Genomic DNA, 22,782 nt, shown 5'->3' on the forward strand with positions numbered 1-22,782 from the left:
TTGTCTATTTTTGGTTGTCTTTCTTTTAGTTTCAGTTAATGCATCACCCAACTGAAAAGCACCATACAGGACAATAAAACAATATTGTGCAGGAAAGAAAAACACCTGGCCAAGCGTCCATGCGATACACCACTGAAGTATGGCAAGGGAAGTGTGGCTTGAACCAAATGAGCAAATATTCAATTTTACAATGTTCACCGTAACATTTGGAATTTAGAAAATATACTTAGCAAGATTAGACAAACATGACTGTCCAGTGACAGAAATATAAATGACCTGGGGCATAACAGCAAAGAACACTGCAATAGACAGATCAATTAAATGCAGAGGATTTTTTCCCCCTACTCAACCATATGAAAAGTATACTTTTGCCCAAGCAGACAATTTATACCTTGAAATCAATGAGTCAGAAATGCATTTTTATGTGAATGATTTTTTTTATTTAATTTTTTTTTATATTTATTAACTATTTGTGCTTCTTAAATTAATAGCACATTACTTAATTGCCAACCCCTGCCACCCTAAAACAAATGCGATTCAGAGCAGTGCTTCTCATACATTGACTAAGAAGACCGGCTAGAGGAAGGATGGGAGGGTTTTTTCTTTAAAATAAAAAGAAAAAAGGAAACAAAGGCACAACTAGCATTCACTTCTTGGGGTGGAAGAGAGTCCCCACTTGCAGAACATTCTGGCTTAAATATTCCAGCAAAAGTTAAGGGCATGCCTCTCTGAATCAGGGATGCATTAAATCGCTACAGACGTGGACCTCTTTCCAATAAAGCAGCCATCATCAGTGCCACCATTTCCCACCCAATCAACCTTCGAGGGGAAACATTGTGCAGACATTGTGACTGGACAAAGAAAAAGCAACTTTTTGGTTCCTCAACAGCAGGACAACCATCCCCACAAAGTCAGAAACAGAAAGAAAAAAAAAAATCTATGTACAAGGTGGAAAAAGATAAATCAATTCCCATAATCTGTACAATCCAGGCCTATACATTATTTACTTAACTGCAAAAACTGAATTCAAAACAAACTATGAGAAACTACATTACTTTGACAAAAGCGGCAGGAAACCAAAATCATGTCTTTTCCCTTTTTTGCTCTCAACTTTAGGCCTTTTCAAAAAAAAAAAAAAACAATTCAGCACCTGCAAGGGTTTCAGACAGAGCACAGAAAAATAGACAGGGCTCTGACATATGTACATACTGGTAGAAATCAAAGTTTATATCTCTCCATCTAGAAGGTAGTGGGGAAGGGATGTCTTGCTTCGCTCTTGCTGACTGGTCACAGGATGTCATCACTGGCGAAACTCAAGCTCATCAACACTAATTACTTTAGTAGAAGGCATGGAAGGGAGGGGCTGTTGGAGTACATCAGACCCAAACCACTTGGCCAGGCCCAGAGGAGGGCTACCACCTCTTCGCTGGGAATGGTTTGTCCGATGGGGACCGTGGCTCTGTGACTGGAAGCCTCCTGATGGAGCCACATGGAGATCTGTGAAGAAAATAAAACAATTTGCTTCTGGCTGATATTTAAAATATTGAGATGATCTGAACTGGCCTATTACCCCCCAAAAAATCGTTTCAGCAATTGTGTACATCTCATTTTGTTACAATTAGATTGCATTAAGTCACATTATCAGCCACTGGCCAACCTTCTCTAGATTGACGTATTGTTCCCTTAAAAAAAAAAAGTTATATATATATATATATATATATATATATATATATATATATATATATATATATATATATATATATATATATATTGGTGGTTAGAACAAATTAAATTGATCAAAGGCGACTGTAAAGATACTTTTAAATGCTACAAAAGATTTCGATTTCAATTAAACATTAGCCATCTAACCTCCACTTTATACATTCTACTAACTAGAAGTAACTTTGTAACTACATGTCAACTAACTCTCATTAAAGAGTTAGTAGACTGTCAGGTTATGTTTAGGTGTTAGGGATCGTAGAATAAGTTGACTTCTAGTTGCCAAGTTACTTATAGTTAGTAGAATATCTGTTGGAGGGCCATCAAAATAAAGTGCTAGCAGATATTAAGCAGAAAGTCTACTAATACTCTAATGACAGTTAGTTGCAAAGTTACTTATAGTAGAATGTCTAAAGTGGACTATCAAAATAAAGAGTTACCAATTACTGTTTTCACAAAGATATTAAGCGGCACCTGTTAATATTAATAGTAAATGTTCGACCATGTGACACTGAAGGCTGGAGTAATGGCTGCTGAAAATTCAGCTTTGCAATCACAGGAATAAATTACATTTTAATATCCCATTGAAAATTTTAAAATCTAGTAATATTTCAAAAAAGTTAAAACTTTTTAGTGTATTTTGATCAATTAAATGCAGCCTTGGTGAGCATTAAAAAGAGACATTTAAAAATAAAAAACAAATCTTCAACATTTGAACAGTAGTGTTTATCATTCTAAAACACTGGTGCTGTACTTACTGGGTCTCTGCTGTTGTTGAAGCTGTTGCTGCATGACTGCTAACTGCACGTGTGTTCCTGCGGCTCTAGGGGCCATAAGCGGATGTCCTGCAGGACCAAGGGGATACAGAGGCTGCCCTAAGAGGGCTGGGGGCAGACCCTGAAGCTGAGACAGGTCTACAGCCTGAGGGAACATGCCTGTTCATGCAGAGAAAGAACAAAAGCTAACTAACTACCGTTTTCAACAAAGAAAGGTATGAACAAAGAACAAGTGTAATTCCTCATGTCCAGCAAAGATAATTGATTTTCTAGGCCTTTTAGAGATCTACTGAAGTCACACAAACCAACCTGCTTGTAATAATGTGGGTCCGAGCTGTTGAGGCTGGATACCCTGAGCCAGCATCCTCTGCATCACACCAGGATGAAGCTGGGGTGGAGGTCTGACCAACGGGACGTGGGGAAGCAGAGGGACTGGATACATCTGGGGTCTGGAGAAGGGAGAGGAGGGGCCTGGGGATAACATAGGAGGAGTGTGGCGGCCAGTTGTTGAAGGAGGCCTGGGTCGGTCTGGGTCTTTACTGTGACGATTCTGAGCAGGATTGGGTGTGGAGCATGCCTTTACCCCACCGGTCTGAGGACCACTGGTGTCCACATCTTCCAGAAAGGAACTGGGGGATGGAGGCCCATCTATAAATGAAAGGAGATGGTTTTGGGAAATTAAAAAGATATGTAGCCCTAAAAAAAAGGAAGCCGTCTCATTCTTTTATATCATTTTAGCATTGATGTGGCAACGTGCGCATCTGCAATAATCACTTCGCAGCAGGCGCAATGTCAAGTATAGGGATCGTAGTTGATCCGCACCACAGTTCTAAATTCTCAGATTAATTGCAAAGATTAACCATCATAGAGTGAAAGTTTATCATTTGCACATGTTTTAGGTCCTGTCAGTTAAAACAAATTTTAAACCATTTGAGCCCACAAAGACACAAAGGAACTCAATTCGGAACTCACGCAGTTTGTGAGCCGCGAACACCAAATTCCGTTCTCTTTCTTGTGTATTTGTGCTTGAACGGAAACATGCATGCAAAATTGTCAAGATGCCCACCTTGGTGAGTATCCTCGTAAACAGTTGCTTATGGGCTTACGTGAATGCAAACAATTGACAAAAAAAATACGGATGTGTATTGTTATATTGGATCCATGCACCCGGTCTTAAAGTGATAGCAGCCTATATACCCACGGCTGTCTGAGTCATTAAATGTTAATCAAACAACAATATACAAAGAGAAAAATCACTTTTGTAGCTTTAACAAAGACTAATTATAATTTATACAAAGACTATGCAGTGTTATTTTACATCTGATTCAATTTCTGTCCCTGAATACTGTTAGACTTACCTGAAAAACATGGGCTAAAGCATAATTTAATTTGCATCTTTGACCTAGTGTGTTTATCTATGCTCGTAATTTGTTTATTTTCGATGCACTCCCCTACGAAATCACCACAATCATTCGAGAATTACTACTTTCCAATTAGAGACATTCATCTGGTGAAACAGTTTTCATATCACAATCTATATAATCAGAGAAAAACAAAATATTGCAAAGTCTGGTTTTTCCCCAATACCATGTAGCCCTATTTTTTTTCCCCCACCCTGCTCTGGTCTCTTGGTGTATGTACATCATTTCATACCCTCCTGTGAGTTATGAGAGTTCACGGCCTCCTTGCTTCCTGGTCTACTCCCAGGATCATCTCGACTTTTCTCTTTTGACTCATACATTTTTTTGATCACGGACGTGGGAGTGAAGGATGGAGACAACTGCAGCAGAGGGGGAAAAAATTCAAATGACTTTCGGTTTAGTTTTCTCATTGGTCATTTGGTCAAAAGAGGGAAATTTAAAGTACTTCATGACATTAAGTGGCTCTATAAAGCCATAAGTTGATATAAATGCATCAGATGTATGATCAAATGCCTCCATGACAGTTAAATTAAATGCCATTGATTTGACTGACCACGCTAGTAACTGTATTGCCAGGTGAGGTCCGGCCAGGAAGGTGAGGCCCAGGTGAACGGTTCATCCTGGTTTGTCTACAAAACAGGAGATACAGATGCAGATAAAACGAACTGTACACACCATTATCAGCCCCTTCCTTTCATTATGCTATTCATTTGATTGGAGTAGTTACACAGTCATTTATGGTAATAAATGCATAAAAGCAGGATTCATATCTGGGTACGTAATCTTTTTTTGAACTACAAAATCAGGACCGTCTGATACAAGATAAACACAAATTACTAAAAGACATCAGTAATTCAAGAGTTTGAAAGCATTAGAAGGGCTTGCTTTGGCGCAACCACCCTGTGACCTGCTATGGTCTCGGATAATCGAAATTACCTGTTACGAAACTTATCTTGAGCCTGTTTGTTGTAGGCTTGTTGGTACTGAGAGCGATTAAGAATTGCCAGATCCTGCTGAAACAAAGCTTCCAGATTGGCCTGGTCCACTCCCATTGGCAAACCTCTCATCTAAAAATAAGGAATTCATCTGATTAACAAATCATGCAAAACCAAGGGCATACTATATGACATGTAATGGTCATCCCATGTTAACAGCCTTTATTCTCAGAGTGATCATTCCAGGAAACCCAAAAATGTAGTTTCAGAAAATCAATAAATATACATTTATCAATGTCATCAAGTGTAATTAATGCATTTTAATTAGGGGTGTAAATCGGAGCCTTGACGATTCAATACCGATTTCTTAAGCCAACGATTCGATTATTTTCGATACTTCAGAATTTCTCGTGATACGATTCTAGATATTTTTACATGATATCTATTAAGTTTCAAATAAATCAACAAAACAACCAATAATTAGCCCTTTATTGAGAATACAGAAACAGCATTTGTGGCGAGCAGGACGCGGCCGACGTGTGAGAATGGCGCGAGGCCGGTGGCGTTAGTGCTTATGAACGTCACCTGTGAGACGCAGCGTCGTCACTCCTTTTTATGCTTCCGCTCCTGCGTGAGAGATGCGAGACCGGTGCGTCTCACAAGTGACGTTCATTAACACTCACACCACCGGCCTCGCACCGCTCACGTCGGCCGCGTCCTGCTCGCCACAGTATTCTATTCACATAATGTGTATGTTACACTATAGCAGTCTTTGCAAACGGCAACATCTCTTACCACTGCTCCATCGGTTTTCCTGAAGCCAAAATACTTCCACACCCATGACTTGACGCCGACTGGAGTGTGTAACATTTCACTTTTGCCAGCTCGCTCTGACGGTTCCATCGCTCTTGAAAGTCAGACTCAACAATGTGTGTGAACATAGATAGACTGTGAAACGTAAGTAACTCGTGTGAAGCGGTGTGAAGTAGAAGACAATGAGGTTAGCGCCACCCGCAGCTTAGGAATAGGTTGTACGCATATGTCGGAACTGATGCTGAAAATAGACAGGCGAACAGACAGGCGGCAAAATAAACACATTAATCGATACTCTTGCGGACGCATCGAATCGTCGGCTGTATAATCGATGGATCGATACGAATCGATTAATATTTACACCCCTAATTTTAATATTCAGATATGAATGTCCATGTAATGAATATGAACGACTAGATTTATTTAAAAAAAAAAAAAAAAACATACTTAAGACTTCTTATATTTAAAATGTTTGTTTGCTTTTAATAATTAAAGAATGTATGTTAAAATTCATCCACATAGCATTTTAATTTTACCTGTGGTGTATTCCTGGCCCGATGCAAGTCTGGAATTTGATCTAACATAGTTTGTGGACCAGCAGAAAATCCTAAGATTCAACAACAAAAAATAAAATAAAAATAGGTGAGGGGCATGCATGTCATTTATTGTTTAAATGTTAATCCATGTTTCACATTTAACATCCCTTTGTTGGATTAAATTCAATAACATTTAACTCATCTCACCTGTCGCTGGTGGCACGCCTGGGAAAAAGTCCTGCATAGGGGCTCTCTGTGGGAAGAGTGGGGGAGAAGTGCGATGGTGTATGAGGCCAGACACAGAGGCGGGAACAGGCCCATGAGGAGCAACCAACAATTCCTAAAGCACAATATCTTGCATTATTTGTCAACACTCATAACTTTACTAGGACAGTGTTTTAATAATTTATGTATTGCTCTTATTGTATAAGCAAAGTAACCTGCTTCAGCTCCACTGTTAGTGAAAGCTGACATTGCTTTAATCCTGCAGTGAGGCAAAATTGTCAATCAAATTGACTGGCCCCTTTCTGGGCATGAAGTTCTGGTTATGCATTACTGACAATTAGGGCTGGGTATTGACACAAATTTCACAATTCGATTCCGATTCGATGCAATATTGATTATGTTGGATATCAGGTACAATACATGGCAAGTTTTCTCAAGGAAAATAAATCTCTTAACTAATGCTGTAAACTATGGGAGTCAGTTGTAGCCTACTAGGCTTCATTCGCCTACTATAATATTGGTAATTATATACTGATTTGTATACAAACACTTAAATTACACATATATTTTTATAATAATAAAGTTATATGAAACATAAACATTTAAATGGTGGCTGTCAAAAACATGCCAGATTTATTCAAACGTGCATTAAATATTGAAGAACATTAAAAATTATAATGAATATGTAATATGGTGCATATATTTAGCAAAATGCTCCTCTCTAGAGTTAATTTTGGTGGCTGTCAAAAACATGCCAGATTTATTCAAACATGCATTAAATATTGAAGAACATTAAATTATAATGAATATGTAATATGGTGCATATATTTAGCAAAATGCCTCTCTCTAGAGTTAATTTTTCTAGCTGACTAACGAGTTTACGGTCACTGGATATGTTTTTTTTTTTGAGGTAAATGTAATGTTACATGACATTGTTTACAAGTTGTTTTACTGACATCTTTCCACAGTTGAAACACTGATTGAGCGATTCCATGTGACATGATACGGATTTCGATGAGTTGTACTCTTTTAACACACTTTCAGATGCTCATTCATGTTTATTTTGCGCTGTAACTGGTATTATTAAGGCGGAAGAGAAGATCATGTGTGCTCCGCGCTGCTGCTTCTCTTGAGCTGAGCGATCTCACACCACAGCGCCAAACCGGTATGTTTTTGAATTTTGTAAGAAAATGGACGTACTTAGGAATCTGAGACTTTGTTTCATATCAATAGTAACAAAGCATAAAGATGATTGCGATTTATTGGATGGGATGAGCGCTACAATGTTCCATTCATTCGTCAAGTGAAAAGCCTAATCGATTCTTGGGATTTAAGAATCTATATCAGTTTGTAAAAATGAGAATCGATTAAAATCAAAATCGATATTTTTTACCCAGCCCTACTGACAATAGTTTACTTCGTTTGTTACAGTAGTTTACAGATAGTCATGTCATGACATCAGTAAGCCCAGTGACTTTTCATTGTTGAAGACATTGTTTAATACAAATAATTTATACTTATCAAGAGTAAAGCTTTGATCACCTGAAAGATGTTTTTCTGCTGAGAGGCCGGTACCTGTGCCTCTGATAAGGACACAAGAGCAGGATCCACTGACTGCTGAAAACAAAAGCAGGGAACAAGTGGTAACAGAAAGTTAACAGTTGCAGTCTGAACCAGACAAAAACGGATCAGATAGCATGCATACCATTTTAGTACATGTTTTGTTAGCTAGCGTCACACAAACTGATGTCGTCTACATCATACCAGGGACGGCTTGAGCACAAAGTGTTAAAAACAGCATGTAACAACTCCCAAAAAAGAGTCACGGTCAGAGAGGGATACGCCAAGTCATGCATGTAAAAGTTCACTGACTAGTCAGCCACAACTGCCAAACACAAATTTATGCCCATCACTAGTCAGAATAAACAGACTTAAATGTACAACCCCAGACCAACTAGCAAGTAAAAAGCACTGGCATGAGTTGCATTAAAAAGCCCATTAAAGGCGGATAATACTTATGTAACAAGCTGTGCGACCAATGCATGCATTTCAGTCTCGCATGCAGCAAGCACTTACAAAACCATGCAAACATAACCAACGGCTGCATACTTACATAGCTCCCGCTGGCTTTGGGGTGAGTGGGCAGGGTTCCACTTGCCTTCATGGTGCTCACTAACTTATTAAATGCAGACATGTCAGGGTCTCGCGGTCGTGACGCAGCCCCGGTCCCTCCCGTGAAAGCCTCTTCCAGGTGCTCCGCCATGAAGGGAGTACCCCCACCTCTGTTGGACTGCCTTTGAGGTAATGAAGCCGGTTCAGTCTGCACCTTCAGACACTTTAGACCCACCTCCACCTCCTCAAGAGACAACACCACCCCTGAGTTTGCTACAAGAGGGCAGACAGCTGTATTAAGAATCGTTTATTATGAGGGGAAATTATATTCTGCGTTAATGGGCAGCAAGCCACAGACACTGTGTATTAAACCACCGTGTTAAACACCGTATGCAATATTCTAGCAAAAATAGTAAATTAGACAGGATGCTACTCACTGCTCTCCTTTAGGTGAGCCTTGTTGACATTCAGGCTGGACAGTAAAGGTTTCAGGTCAACATTGGCTTTATGCAGCAGTTCCAGTATGTCCACCTTCTCCTTGCGTTCCACTGAAGAAATGGGGGTGAAGTACAAAGACGTACCCTGATTCAGAGATCCAGCATGAGGATCGAGACCTGACACACAACAATTGTTATAAGAAAATATCCCAGTAGACAACACCAATGTTTAACATTTTACATTACATATATTCATTAGATTTAGCATTTACACTACCGTTCAAACTTTTTTTAATGATTTAATAGATTTCAACAAGGATGCATTACATGGATCAAAACTTTTGCACTTTAAATAAAAAAAAATCCTGAACAAAATGCATCACTTCCACAAAAAAAAAAAAAAATTAATATTAAATATTAAGCAGTACAACGGTTTTAAACTGATTAAATATATAAATAATCTTTTGGGTTCCCACTCTTTTTCAGCGATAATTTCAGGAATTTTTCAATTTCATTACAGCAGGAATGAAAGACAAGGATCACACCTTCAAGTAATATTCCTCTCTCCACAAGTCTTTAAAGTGCATAAAGTTTATGGCCATGACACAACTATAAAATTAGTTTAATACAAGACCTTTATTATACATTTGTCAACTGGTTCTCTGTACCAATTTCAATACCATAGCAAAAATTATTGTAAACATTTTCAATGTTTTGTTTAACTAAAAAAAAGAAGAAAAAAAAGTCAATTAATTATTAATGCTAATAATTACAAGTAAATGCGTTTAAATATTTGAAGGCAACCTGCAGATATTTTATACATGTAGCCTTCAAATACAAGTAAACTTTTATAATTGCTTCAAACAGTTAACTGTAAACAAGTGAAATGTTAGTAATAAAATTAACAGAAACATTACACATAAAACAAGTGGCAGGTCAATTAGTCTGCATTCAGACAATGCACAGATCTATTTTGACAGACTTAGTCCCATCTGTTGCTATGGTTATCACTGTCAATCAACACAATTTTGGATTCAATCTCGCATTTAAATACAGCTTTGCAGTGTGCATTTAGAAGGGGTGTGACGGATCGCTTACGGACCAGGTCCCACGGTTTGCCACGCATGTAATTCGTGGTTTAATTGCTTAGTTTAACCATCATAGAGTGAAAGTAGGGCTGGGCGATATGGCCTAAAAAAAAATCCCCGATTTTTTAAAAAAAAATCCGATTTACGATTTAAATCGATTTTTTTTCTCTCCCTACTTAAAATCAATCTGTAGATGACAAAGAAATTGTTCAAAACAAGTTTTAACTTTATTTTGTTTTGATATTCCCTTCTGTGATATTATCTGGATTAAAGTGTAATCAGAAACAACAAGCCAAAAAGACAAGAGGGCAGGCCCAGTCTTTGTAAATAGTGTAAATGTAACATAACATAAAATGGGTGGATTGGGGGATGTGTAAAAAAAAAAAAACTTGCATCACAATAAGTTTATTGTGATTGTCAAATTATTTGGTAACTAAACATAATTGTATCAAGTTTATTAACTATAAACACAATGTTTACATGGTACAAAAAGAATGGTATGCTACTGTTTTTATTATTGCTTAACACAAATTTCAATTCTTGTGATTTTAATTCTGATATTGATTCAATATCAATTCCTTTGGATAAATATTAGGTACAGTAGATACGTTAATGTGTTATGTTAATTGTTCTCCAAAAATAAATCACCTAATGCTGTAAACATACAGAGAGAGCCCTGTCAGCTATTATTATTAAAGGTTAAAACTAACTCAAATTAAACAATGCGTTTTTTATAATAAAAAAAAACGTTATAATATTTTAATGACATAGGTAAAATATAATAAATGTGTAATATAGTTATCATATTTAGCAAAATACTCCTCTCTATAGCAATTATTTTAGGTCCAACTAACATGCGTGCTATGGGTCATTAAAAGGCATCCTGAGGTAAATTGTAACGTTACGTGACATATGTTGTTCTCCAGCTGTTTTATGGACATCTTTCCGCGGTTGAAAAACACTGATCGATCGATTTTATTAGCTACATTTGGGTAAGTTAGTTAGTACTTAGTAAAGAGTAACAGATGATCGGTTCATGTGCCGCTTGAACTGAGATCTGTCAGCGATCTTTCACGTCACATTTACAAGCGCCAAAACTGTCTGTGTTTATTGTTTGAATTTCGTATTAAAATTGACCGAATCTGAGAGCTGAGAATCTGTTTCATATCAATAGGAACCTGCTCTGTCTAGTCTGTCGGTGTCAGTGTTCTCTTGATCTTTTCTGCGCGATGTTTCTCTGCGTTAGAAAATGGATGTGTGCGTGAGAGCGTGTAAAAAGTGACAATTGCGTCTCTCACAGTGAACTCGTGAGAGTTGGCTGCCCTGCAGATTCAGTTTGTAAATGTTTTCGGCGGGTGTGCTTATGCTGCCGCGGTCTTGTTCATTTGCCATGTTGTTTGTGTATCTCTATCATGGCAAGCGCTGAGCCCGGTCGGAACTACGGGAGCCCAGATTGGCGCGTCGGCGGTTGTTAAAGAGAAAACCGATTTTCATTCAAAAAAAATCGGCGTAAACTACACATTCGAGTTAATCGATAAAATCGATTTATCGCCCAGCCCTAAGTGAAAGTTTATCATTTGCACATGTTTTACACATTCAAGTGCAAGAGGCAAAAGAGAACTCGATCACGCATCGTTATCTGATTCTGAGCGTACAGCTGCACACACCCGAAGCCCGCGCACAGAGGCGTGTTTCAAATAGAGGAATCAATTTGATGTTTGAGCGTCTCCTTGCGCTTGAACGGACTCATAGTACACACATTGTTAAAATGCCTGTTTCAGCAAGTATTCTCATAAACGCAGTCGATTATGTCATAAGGCCGTTACAGTCAACGCGAGCAAGCAACACGAGCGACGCGCTCCCTTTCATAGTCTAAACGGTGGACGCAAGTGGACGCAAGCGTCACGGGCGATGCGTGAAATGCAATACACCGCTCACGCAACAGGTGGTAGTAGAGTCGGGTGATATTAGTAGAGTCGTACACTCACACACTACATATCTCTCTCTATCTGTCTCCGTCTCTCTCTCCTGCCGTAGGCGATTCCAGCCTCTCGAGAAGGGCACACAGCATTGACTTCTAGATAGCCTACACACCTTTCGCCCGAGTAAATTTGTCACGGGCACTTTTCCAGTCTGTTACCACCTTATCTACGGTCTTTCCCATCGCGTTTGCAACCTCTCTCCAGGCATTTTCCAACGTCATTTTATTGGAGTGTAATTACGATGAACTGTCATAAATGCGGATGTATACGTATAAGCTCGCATAATTTTTCCTCTTCGCCCGCCATTGTATTCAAACCATCTTCTGTAAACATAATATACTTGAATTAATGTACAATACTTGTTGCCCCCACCGACAACGCATAGTATTGCGTGCATCGCGTATCAAAAACTAGGACGACACATTTGGCAACGCATAATGGCGGCCGAAGCGTAGCGATGCGTAGCCTTGTGGACGCGTATGCGTACCGATGCGTTGACTGTAACGGCCCTTAAGTGAACATAAACGAGAAAGAAATTGGATGTGTTATTGTATTGGATCCATTTATTAGGCACGTTTCCACCCACGGCGCCGCCATTTGGTTTACGCAAGACAACTGTGTAACCAGTTCTAATGCAATGGCAAAAGTTCGAGCAAAGCATGCAAACTGTTCTATTGTTGGCTGCACAGAACACTATGAAAAAAAAAAAAAAAAAAAAAAGGACCTCAAGGAACTGTCACCTTGTGTAAAAGTTAAACATGGTAGTACATGCAAGTCGATGAGATTAATGTAACTCCACAACAACTACATCCATGCATCAACTAACCATTCAGAAACATCCAGGTGCAGTCTAAAAGCTGCAACCTCTTCCTGAGTCTCTCTGTAAGGCTGCACTCCGCTACGGGTTATTTGAGATTTGACCGAAATTCAAGTTTGTTATCGCTGGAGTGTCCGAAGCTGTAAAGGATCGGCCCTTTTCTGAACGGAGGAGGGGAGCAGCAGCTCATTTGCATTTAAAGGGACACACACGAAAACGGCACGATTTTGGTCACACACAAAAAGGGCAACTTTGACAAGCTATAATAAATGATCTGGAGGGTATTTTGAGCTGAAATTTCAGACACATTTTGTGGACACCATAGACTTAATACATCTTGTGAAAAGGGGCATAATGTGTCACCTTTAACCAAACAAAACCGTTTTAATAAAGATCTATATAATTTACAGTGAACACCTTTTCTCAGGAGAAATCGTGTGGAAATCATTGATGCATGTATGGCCGTGACTTGCAATGTGAGAGGAATTATGAGCAGAGTACGTTACGAGCACTTCCCGACAATTTCAAACGAGTTGTCAAAATTGGATAGTCTCCCCAAATTTTTTAGTGTATAGTATATGAGTATTATTATAGCCCAGTGGCTGCAACCCTACACCGTGCACATACACGGACACTGGCGGTGTTGTTCTCTGCTTTTCACCAAATCATTTGCACATTCGTCTTTTTATCTGAAGCTATAGCAGCAACATTTAGAGCTCCAGTCTCAGTGTTTAATTTGAAAGCTCATGTGACTGCCGCATACTAGCTGCTTTCACATTCAATTAACATGAAAACAAAATCTCAGAACGGTTGACTAGGTACCAAATGTTTTATTAGACCAAAGGTTCATTTTGCGCCGGAGTTCTCCTTTAACACAGCAAAAACATTAACATTTGACGCTCTACACAAAATGCTCACAAATACGAATGGGAGTCGCCCATAAAGCAGTCACCTATCAGCAGGTACCAGATCGACCTGGTACTTTGTACTTCTTTGGTACCGAAGTACTTATGATAATAGTGTTGGGCAATATGGGCCATAGTCATTGTCAACCTGTGAGTTTGCCAATACAAGATTTTATCGCTAGCAGGAGGGGGAGGTTGCAATCGTTTACTTGTCTGATCATTAATTTACTTGTTAATTTATTCATTTCCTTTGTTTTATTATCATGGAAAATTAGAATCTTTTTATATCATTTTGCGAGGAAAGATGGAGGTGATAAAAAAAAAAAAAAAAAAAAAAGTCACGTTGCATAGAAATTTCACCCAAAAGGTGAGCCAGTAGATATCACACATGCAAGTTGAAAACTTTGCACGAGAGTTATGTCGGTGAAGGAATCTATAACCAGTTAATTTTTCTTGTTAAACAAGTTGGATTTTTTTCAAGTTAGTGTTTGAGGCTGCTTTGATTATGATTTTCATTCTCGGCTAAAGGAAAAACACAAAAACATTTTAATCATTTTCCATGACAACCAATTCACAAGATTTTTCAGGACATTTTCCATACGTTTTTCAGGACTGAAAAAATTGTCAATTTTCCAGGACGTGTAGGAACCCTGAACAAATCATGTTTTCTGAAGGAGCATACATGGCAGAATTATCTTATTTCAGAATATTAGTTTTTCCTGATCAAATAAATGCAGTCTTGGTGAGCATAAGACACAAATGGTGTCATAGGGACCCTCTCTTAATATTTATGCAAAATACAGTTTCACAGCAGAAAAGAGAAATTTATGGTAAATCCATCTACCATTCACAAGTGGGGCAAAATCTAAACTTGGTTCAGAACCATGGTTCTGTCTCATATTAGCAGGGCTCCAGACTAACTTTTCCACTGGTTGCACTGGTGCTACCAACTTTCTCAGTTGGTCGCACCAGCATTTGATTTGGTCGCACCTTTTTTTTTTTGCTACATGCCATGGGATTAATCAATGCATGCTGATGAATAGTGGTTTTAATGGACCAAGGCTAGCAAAGGCTTTCTGGGTTGCAGCAGAAATACCTGTAATATATTAATTATCATTGCCAAATTTCAGGATTTTCATGGATTTTGGACAGTAATTTTAATCTGTAATTTTAAGCATTTTACATTTGAATTATATACAATCTATCTATTTACATTTGAATCATATTCTATCTATCTATCTCTATCTGTCTATTATCATCTTTCTATCTTTTAAAAATCATTAAACATTCAAATGTATGCATTACATTTTAAAAGATTAGAGTATTATAATAAACTGATACAGAATTTTCGTTATCAAAGTTTATAGTTGTAACTAAAAGCAGAAATCTCACACTCCTTACCTTCTGCATTTTATAATAATTTCCTTTTCCTCGGTCGAGCGATCATGAGTAATCGCTCGACAGAGGAAAATATAACCGCTGAAAAGACGTAGGACTAGGAGGAAGGGGCTCTGTGTTTCGTGAGACCATTTTTATATGCCTTAATGTGTGAATTCGTAATTGGCGCGTTTCACCTTCAGTGTGCAATGCGCGTGACGTCTACGTTCGTCAATAAATAAACTGCACGTGTCTTGCGGAAGAACATTGTAGACGGAACTTCTCTCCGTTAATGTCTATGGCGAGTCACGCAGGCACTGGGCTACTCCGCAGCTGAGTCGACCCCGAATATAAACACTTATTATAGGCGTACCGTAGTGATTCAGAATAAGTCAAAAACACGGTTTGGAAAATGGATTCATGGATTCATGATGTAGCCTACTCGTTCATTTTGAACATAAGTTACGGACTGCAGCAGCTGATACAACGGCGTTCTGTTGCTCAAGCGTCCACTCGCACAAATGCGACCACATAACATTTTAACTCGCACATTCTCAAAAAATGGTCGCAGTCTGGAACCCTGCATATTAGTCACAAGATCTCAATTCGGTTCAATTCAATTTTCACTGGCCCCACCACAAAAATAAATAAATAAAATGGTTATTGTTTATTGGTAAGCAACCTTACACCAGGTGACGAGAACGGATTAGGAAAGAGTTACCTGCTAGTCTCTCCAACTCCTCGTGCGGTGTGGAACGTAGACTGCTGGAGCGGCTGCCAGAGGGACTCCTGTTACTGGAGAACCAGCGGCTGAAACGACTGGCCATGACCGGACCCTCAGCAAGAACATCTTCAATCATCTGTAGGAAAGAAAGAGGAGCACTTGTTTATACTGTATTCTAACAGAAGCAAGAAACAGCCATGGGGACTAAATGACACTTACGTGAAGAGTGTCTGTAGACTGCTTAGCGCAAAGGGGTGGAAAATGGGCATTGTGGAGCACCGTTTCATTTACAGGATCCCCCTCCCAAAATTTCCTAAATTAATTGGCACAACCAAGATGTGCAGCCAATCCCCCACCTCCCACTCAAGAGTATCAATATAATCCTTACAAGTCAGATGGGCATAAATTTGCATTTCATTGAGCTTTCTGTATAACCAACAAATAGCTTGACGCCACACAACCGCAGACAATTTCAATTTCACATTTCTAACACCAAAGTCGTCAGCCGCAACATATGAACCTTAAACGGTCCTGCTGAACCATTTTCCAAATCACCAAAAAACACCAAATATTACATTAACTCATGTAGTAGGTGCTTTTACCCAAAGTTACTGACAAGCGAGGAGAGATTTACAAACGATTCATTACATACAATCACATTAGGAGAAATCAGAAGTGCTGCAATACAAATCTGGCCAGAAAATGACTATTAAAGAGATATAAAATGTAAAAGAATACAGTAAAGAGCAGAGTAAAAAGCTTAGATTAAGTATATAGACTAATAAAAAGTGCCCAGAAAAGACCTAACACATCGTCTGATGGACCACACATTTCTCAAACCCCCCAAAAACCTTGTGTGATATGTTGTCTATTACTTCACCCTTTAAAGCAAGCCAGCTATTTTGTGTCCATCACCCTTAGAAGCATGCAGTGCTCCCCATATCTTACCGAAGCCAGGCCAGGCATGGTCTTTTCAAGATTGAAGAACTCATTGAAGTCAAATTCTCCAGGGGTTTGCTCAGGAAGAACCACGGCATGTGGAACCTCTTGATCAGCTCCAGACTCTTGGACTACTTCAGGGTCCTCAGAGAGACCACCATTACATTCAACTGCAGGCGTGGAAGATTTAAAAAAAAAAAAAAAAAATGAGCATGCTGATAGACACATTTCTTAAACATTTGCCGTAACATTTTACTGTACATGCCTCCTTTAAAAAACTCTGGCTTTTTCCTGGAACGTTTGGACCTCCGTTTGTCATCCTCCAAAATTTTGTCATCAAAGCCAATGAGCTCAATGGTCTCAGACTGACTAGTGGGTCCACCAGAGAACCACTCTGGCTCTTCTTCTGCATACGAGTCATTTCTTCTTCTCTCACTGAACACTCTTTTGTCTCCAAAGTCTCTCTGTAATGGAACACAGGAAAAAAATTGCTTTATTCTTTGAAGTTTGCAATAGCAGCAATCATTTCTTTTGCATCTAGTCCATAGCACAATACCCTAAATCGCTTGTCCTTATAGTCACGCTCTCTGTCTCGCTCCCTCTCCTTGTCAACTCGTGCGTCCCTCTCAAATACACGTGAGGTCATGATGCGACCACTCCCTATGCGACGTGCTCCCCCCAAACGGAGTGACTCATTCTCTTTGTTCTCCAGAGGGCTGATGGGGCGGCGAGGGAGGGCAGTGGGTGCCACTTGACAACCACCGCCAAAACTACGACGCTGAGGACTAAGAACCACTTCCAGATCATCATCTTTTACACGTTCCCGAGGATCTGGGGAAGGCAAAGTTAATTTAGGTGTGGGAAAAACCAGGTTTAGATAGTCAAATATAATAATAATTTTTTTAAAAGACCAAGTTCTTGTCCAATTACCTGCAATTCTGCGTTTCAGCGGAACTCTATCCTCTGCATAATCTTTCTTGTATCCTTCTGCTGGACAGCTGTTTTCTGAAGAGGGATATAGCGAGGCATGCCATTTTTCAGGGTCCCAGACCCCATCACTGGAAAGGAGACAGTACAGTTAGGCTTAGATTTTCAATAGAAGCTCATTTAAAACAATATTAGTCAGTAACGTCATACTAAACCCAGGTTCACACTGTACGATTTTGGCTACGATTTGGCCGTCTGAGACAAACGTTGAGAATCCTAAAAGAATCCTCAGATCTGAAGTTTCAATCGCTAGTTTGCCATTTTCGCTGACAGCTACGATGGCTGATTTACTGACTGTTAATGGCAGTATTTCGTCTGAGATAAAATTGATCAGTGTCAGAAGATTTGACATACAGTCCTACAGTGTGACTTCTTTTGCTTTTTGATTTGATGGTTGTCGTAAGAGAAGCACAGAACTGGATGACGCAACTAGTGAGACAACAAACCACCACTTGCACCAAACACATCATCTTCGTTTTTTGACATTAACAACGGAGATGCCACAGTGTGACATGGCTTACAGCGGGGATCATATTTGTATAGTCGGACAATAGGGATGTGCGACACTATTTGATTTATCGATTAAAGATACTGCTGCTGCTATTAGACTTGGAAATAATACGGTTATTTTTTTGCACATTAAATTGTTTTGCACTATATTTTTACAAAGGCTACGTTTAAAGAAACATCATGTTAATGTTACATTTTAAAATACATTATTTTGAAAAGATTTTGATTTTGCATGCATTCGTTTTCTCTGTGACACTCCCCACGGGTTCAGAGAAATGTCCACTCAGATGAGCAATGTCATGTCAAACTAGTATATAACAATTACACTTAAGGCTTATGTTACAGATGAAATTTTATTTCGGATTAAAGGAGAAACATTATGGAATGAAACTTACTTGAACAGTTGCTTTATCAACATCCTAACAATGGGAATACGTGTAATGTATAGTTGACAGTACAGGTCAAGCTTTCCTTGTGATTATCACCCACCATGTGTACAGACACATACACAAGTAGCATGTTCAAACCTGGACATGCAAGTGGTTGCCGTGGTAACATACCTTAACATGCTAACTTATGTGGACTAACTTATTTGAGGAAATCTGTTTATAGGCTATTAGGTTGGAACTTATTGGCCCCGTGTTGCCTATTGATTCAGTTGATTTGAATAAAAAGGTCTATACTGATTACATTGCTTAATATACATTGCTTATCCTTCATCTTTGTCTTGGTTCTTGTTCTAAACTTTGCATGCTATGGCAGATCCACTACTTTTCTAACCTTCCGAGTAAATGGCTGCATCCAAAAATCGCATACTTCCCTACTATACAGTAGGCGAAAAACAGTATGTGACAAAAGTAGTATGTCCGAATTTACAGTACTTTAGTAGTCAAAGTACCCGGATGACCTACTACTTCCTGCAAAATTTTGAAGTGTGCATACAATGGACACTTTACTATCCAATGAGTCAACGGGAGAGGATTTGTGAATGACAGTGAAGCGACGTAACTGACGCTGGTAGGTCACATGATAATGACAACATGGCAAGTAGTACGTCCAGATGACATTCATACTACACACATTCATACTATATTGAACATACTTTTTTAGCAGCCGTGAAGTAATTACTGGTTCAAAATAAGTACCTATTCAAGACAGTATGTGATTTCGGATGCAGTCAATGTCCTATAAACGACAACTCGGCACGTGTCAAACTTTCATCCACAGTTGAGTATTCGTTGAAAGTATGGCTGGGACAATAAATTGATGAATCGAGAAATGATTCTGGATCAACTCTGAAATTTTCCGAATGCATCGCGATTCCCTCTCAAATTGATCCTGAGCATAGTTTTAAACAGATGGCACTCAGTGCTTTAGAAACAGCTGTACTCTGCTTGAACCTGATACACCACTTGAACCTTCTATAAAATAACCATTCATAAAGTTCAAAAAGGTAGAAGCGAATTACCAGGGTGTTTGCAGTGGGCTGTGCACACACGAACAATCTTCATGAGCATTTGAGCATGCGGTTAAAAACTAGCCTAGAGCACCATCTGCTGTTAAAAACTAAGCTCAGAATTGATTCGAGAGAGAATCGCGATGCATTCGAAAAATCTCGCAATCGATCCACGAATCGCGATGCATCGATTTATTGTCCTAGCACTAGTTGAAAGCTTCTCAAAGCTCTGACAGAGCGCAGAAAATGATATGCAGCAGGAGCCAAAAATCCCCCAGATGTCCTTTTCCTATGATCTTCTTTTGCAAGATAATATGGTTCCACATTCATTATTCTTCAAACTGAAGTTGCAAACTAACAATAAATAAAAGGTTCACCTGTCATATTTCTCTGAAAGACACTCTGGCCTCTCATTGGAAATCGGCAATTCTTTGATTTCCATAAGCTCTTCCTGCAAAAACAAACAGTTGATTATCAGCATGAAAAACATTTCCCAACTAAAAGAAAATGTGGGTACTTTGACACTACCAATTCTGGATCGCACATGATCATTTCATTTGTGAAATCTGGTTCATTTACATGATATGAAAGCTGTTTTTCAAACTCTGGTACGCTTCATGTGAACTCCAGTATGGCTCACTGCTGATATGCATGCAATCGTACTAGACCACAGTAGTGAACCAATATTGCATTTCCTTTTTATTTTTTGACTTTGTAGAGTTTAATCAAAATGTAATTACTGGACCTTCCAGGGAAAATGACAGTTTTTCTCGGATGATGCATGCCAGACTTCTCCAATCATTTAGTCTGTTTAAACCCAGCACCTGCAAGTTAGCTCACAATCATCTGCCTCCACTTTTGAGAGAAACGCCCACATCTCAAAATCCAATCAGCATCAAGCGCATAAAAGCAAGTTCCCGACCAACATTTTTTTCTTTTCTGATAATCCGTTTCACTGTACGTCACAATACGGAAGTAAATGTCGGTCTCTACTTCTGTTTCTTTGTGACTTTAAAGCTTAGTTTCATTATATGGTAGAACATTTAGAGCTCTAAAATTTAAAGTATGTGTTCAAAAGTATATCACACTATAATATCAAAACATAGTCAAATTTGTTCCTCATTAAATGTCTCCTTTAAAAGATCGTTCTTACCTTGGTATATCTATAGGCAGAGGTTACTACTGAGTCACTCTTCACCGTGTCCACCATGTTTTCACCATTTTCATCCTTCTCCATGACTCAGGTGGGTGGTCAAACTGAAGTGAAACCCCAATATCAGACACTCTGGGCACCTGTGAACGAGAATCTTTAGCATTAGTTAAACTGCCATGTCAGTGTAGTGCACCTTTATTTGGATGATACCAAATTTATACTGAAAAGGTGGCACAGAAGTGCCTCTGAAGTGGCATATAGGTGTCGTTACATAGACTGTTTGCAGAGAGATGACTGATGCTGCTGAGAGATGACAAAAGCATTTACACTTGAATTACACTATATAGTACACACACCTTAATATCAGGGGCTGAAGTATAGTACATACTTAAAAATTAGGGGCTGAAGTGGGTCAGAACAGACAATTTAGTGGCTTTTATGTGGCTCTGTCTTTACACTGAATTTTTAAGCAGGCACAGAGCAGCCTTAACTTGGCTGGCTAAAGATTCCTTAAGCCTCAAAATACTATAACATACATTAAAACTAGCTATGCAGATCAAAATCAGGGAGTAATTAAGTGCAATTATACAATCAGGCTGCAAGCATCTTAGAAAGGACTATCTCTTAAAGTCTAGGGAAACACCAGATTCAATTTAAATTGAATCTATTTTAAGGCGAATTGTTGTCTGGAATTAAAATGATCAGGTAAATGTCTGGCTCCTCTGTAATCTGAGTAGCTGTTGTATTAGCAAGTGACTAGGCATACAGCAAACGAACTACAGAATACTAATCAGCCTAACGCAGGTAAATTAAGCTACAATCTCTCACACGAAGAACGAGTCTGTTGTGAAAACCCAAGCAGCTTTCTCAATATATTGATGAACTCACCTGATATTAGAAACGGTGTCAAAACACCTCCTCTCTCCCCGCCTGGAGACCTCAGTTAGCTTCTGGCTACCTATCCTATACCAAACTACAAGAGATGCTGCAGTCAGTCCAGATTTCAGGCAGGACGCAGATGAAGTTTCCTGCTTAAAAATAAAGCTTCTCGGTCGACAATCTTGACAGGAGGTTCAGGTATAGCTTGTCAACCCAGATTTAATAGCTAATTGACAGATAGAAGCATTTCATTAGCAAACTGGCTAAACCCAACAAGCCGACGCAGAGGATTTACTTCAGTTCTTGCGGACAAACGGCTATATTTGTACCTTTACCGTTTTTTTATTTAAACGGTGGCTTATTTCTCCTTTGTGTTTCTTCGTGCGAGCAATTTTTTTAAAGAAAAAATGCGTGTTTGTTTATTTATAGGCTAGTGAGTCGGGTTAGCAGGCTAGGAAACTTATTAACAATCATAAAGCTGCACGACGCACATAAAAATGCGCGTCAATACACTAAAGCTCACATATATTAGGACCAATTCCGACAGATAACAGGGTTCTACCACTTCATTAAAGCTTGTAGTCCGACTCCAACAAACAATGTACCTCGGGGTACTTTCTCTGAGCTCTCTCTTTCGTCTCTGTTCAGTCGCAGAGCGGCGAATTTCTTCAGATCTCTGACTGGTTCTGAGAGAGGCCCCAATCAAGGATTATATAGTGTCTAATCACGCCTTCTTTAAAGTTTCCAGTAACCAACACTTACACTTGATTATAATTTCAAATTGAAAAACACAGAACAGAAGACGGTATGGTTAGAAGTGTGTATTTTATACAACAGGGTTAACAAGAGTCATTATACAATTTTAGAGCAAGAATACATTTCAGGCAATCAACGTGGCCACCCATTATAAATTGTAGTCACGTGACAGGATTTAAAACGTTCTGTTGCGTTGCTTGATTTTTTTCATACGAATTTGACTGATGTTAAAAGT

The 22,782-nt window shown here is 38.9% G+C and overlaps 1 protein-coding gene across 2 annotated transcripts; it reads right to left on the reverse strand.

The window, feature by feature from the left end:
* Positions 1–413: 413 nt before the first annotated feature.
* eif4enif1 (eukaryotic translation initiation factor 4E nuclear import factor 1) lies at positions 414–22,490 on the reverse strand. 2 transcript variants are annotated; one of them, XM_056253803.1, is made up of 20 exons: positions 22,397–22,490; positions 21,801–21,885; positions 20,913–21,052; positions 20,137–20,210; positions 17,737–17,864; positions 17,363–17,637; positions 17,072–17,270; positions 16,816–16,976; positions 15,865–16,003; positions 8,975–9,151; positions 8,539–8,810; positions 7,968–8,042; positions 6,408–6,540; positions 6,201–6,271; positions 4,853–4,983; positions 4,470–4,545; positions 4,149–4,275; positions 2,805–3,143; positions 2,478–2,654; positions 414–1,497 (listed from the first exon to the last, which is right to left on the reverse strand). In XM_056253803.1, the coding sequence occupies exons 3-20, from the start codon at positions 20,994–20,996 to the stop codon at positions 1,301–1,303; spliced, it is 2,835 nt and encodes a 944-aa protein (XP_056109778.1). In that variant the 5' UTR covers positions 20,997–21,052; positions 21,801–21,885; positions 22,397–22,490; the 3' UTR covers positions 414–1,300. The 2 variants fall into 2 exon arrangements, with proteins under 2 accessions (XP_056109778.1, XP_056109779.1); XM_056253804.1 differs by lacking the exon at positions 22,397–22,490 and having other exon boundaries at positions 7,968–8,039; positions 21,801–22,382.
* Between the last annotated feature and the right edge of the window lie 292 nt (positions 22,491–22,782).

This window comes from Rhinichthys klamathensis, unplaced genomic scaffold (assembly GCF_029890125.1).
Source record: "Rhinichthys klamathensis goyatoka isolate OS25496 unplaced genomic scaffold, OSU_Roscu_1.1 h1tg000109l_1, whole genome shotgun sequence".
In the NCBI taxonomy this organism is placed as follows: domain Eukaryota; kingdom Metazoa; phylum Chordata; class Actinopteri; order Cypriniformes; family Leuciscidae; genus Rhinichthys; species Rhinichthys klamathensis.

What these genes read in the sequence shown, in the direction of transcription:
- eif4enif1 (XM_056253803.1), bottom strand. Translation starts at nt 20,996, where the DNA reads ATGGAGAAGGATGAAAATGGTGAAAACATGGTGGACACGGTGAAGAGT. An exon ending in AGCAGAAAAACATCTTTCAG is followed by an intron (nt 6,541 to 7,967) that starts GTGATCAAAGCT and finishes ATTGTGCTTTAG; the next exon opens with GAATTGTTGGTTGCTCCTCA. An exon ending in CTCTCATAACTCACAGGAGG is followed by an intron (nt 3,144 to 4,148) that starts GTATGAAATGAT and finishes TTTCATTTATAG; the next exon opens with ATGGGCCTCCATCCCCCAGT.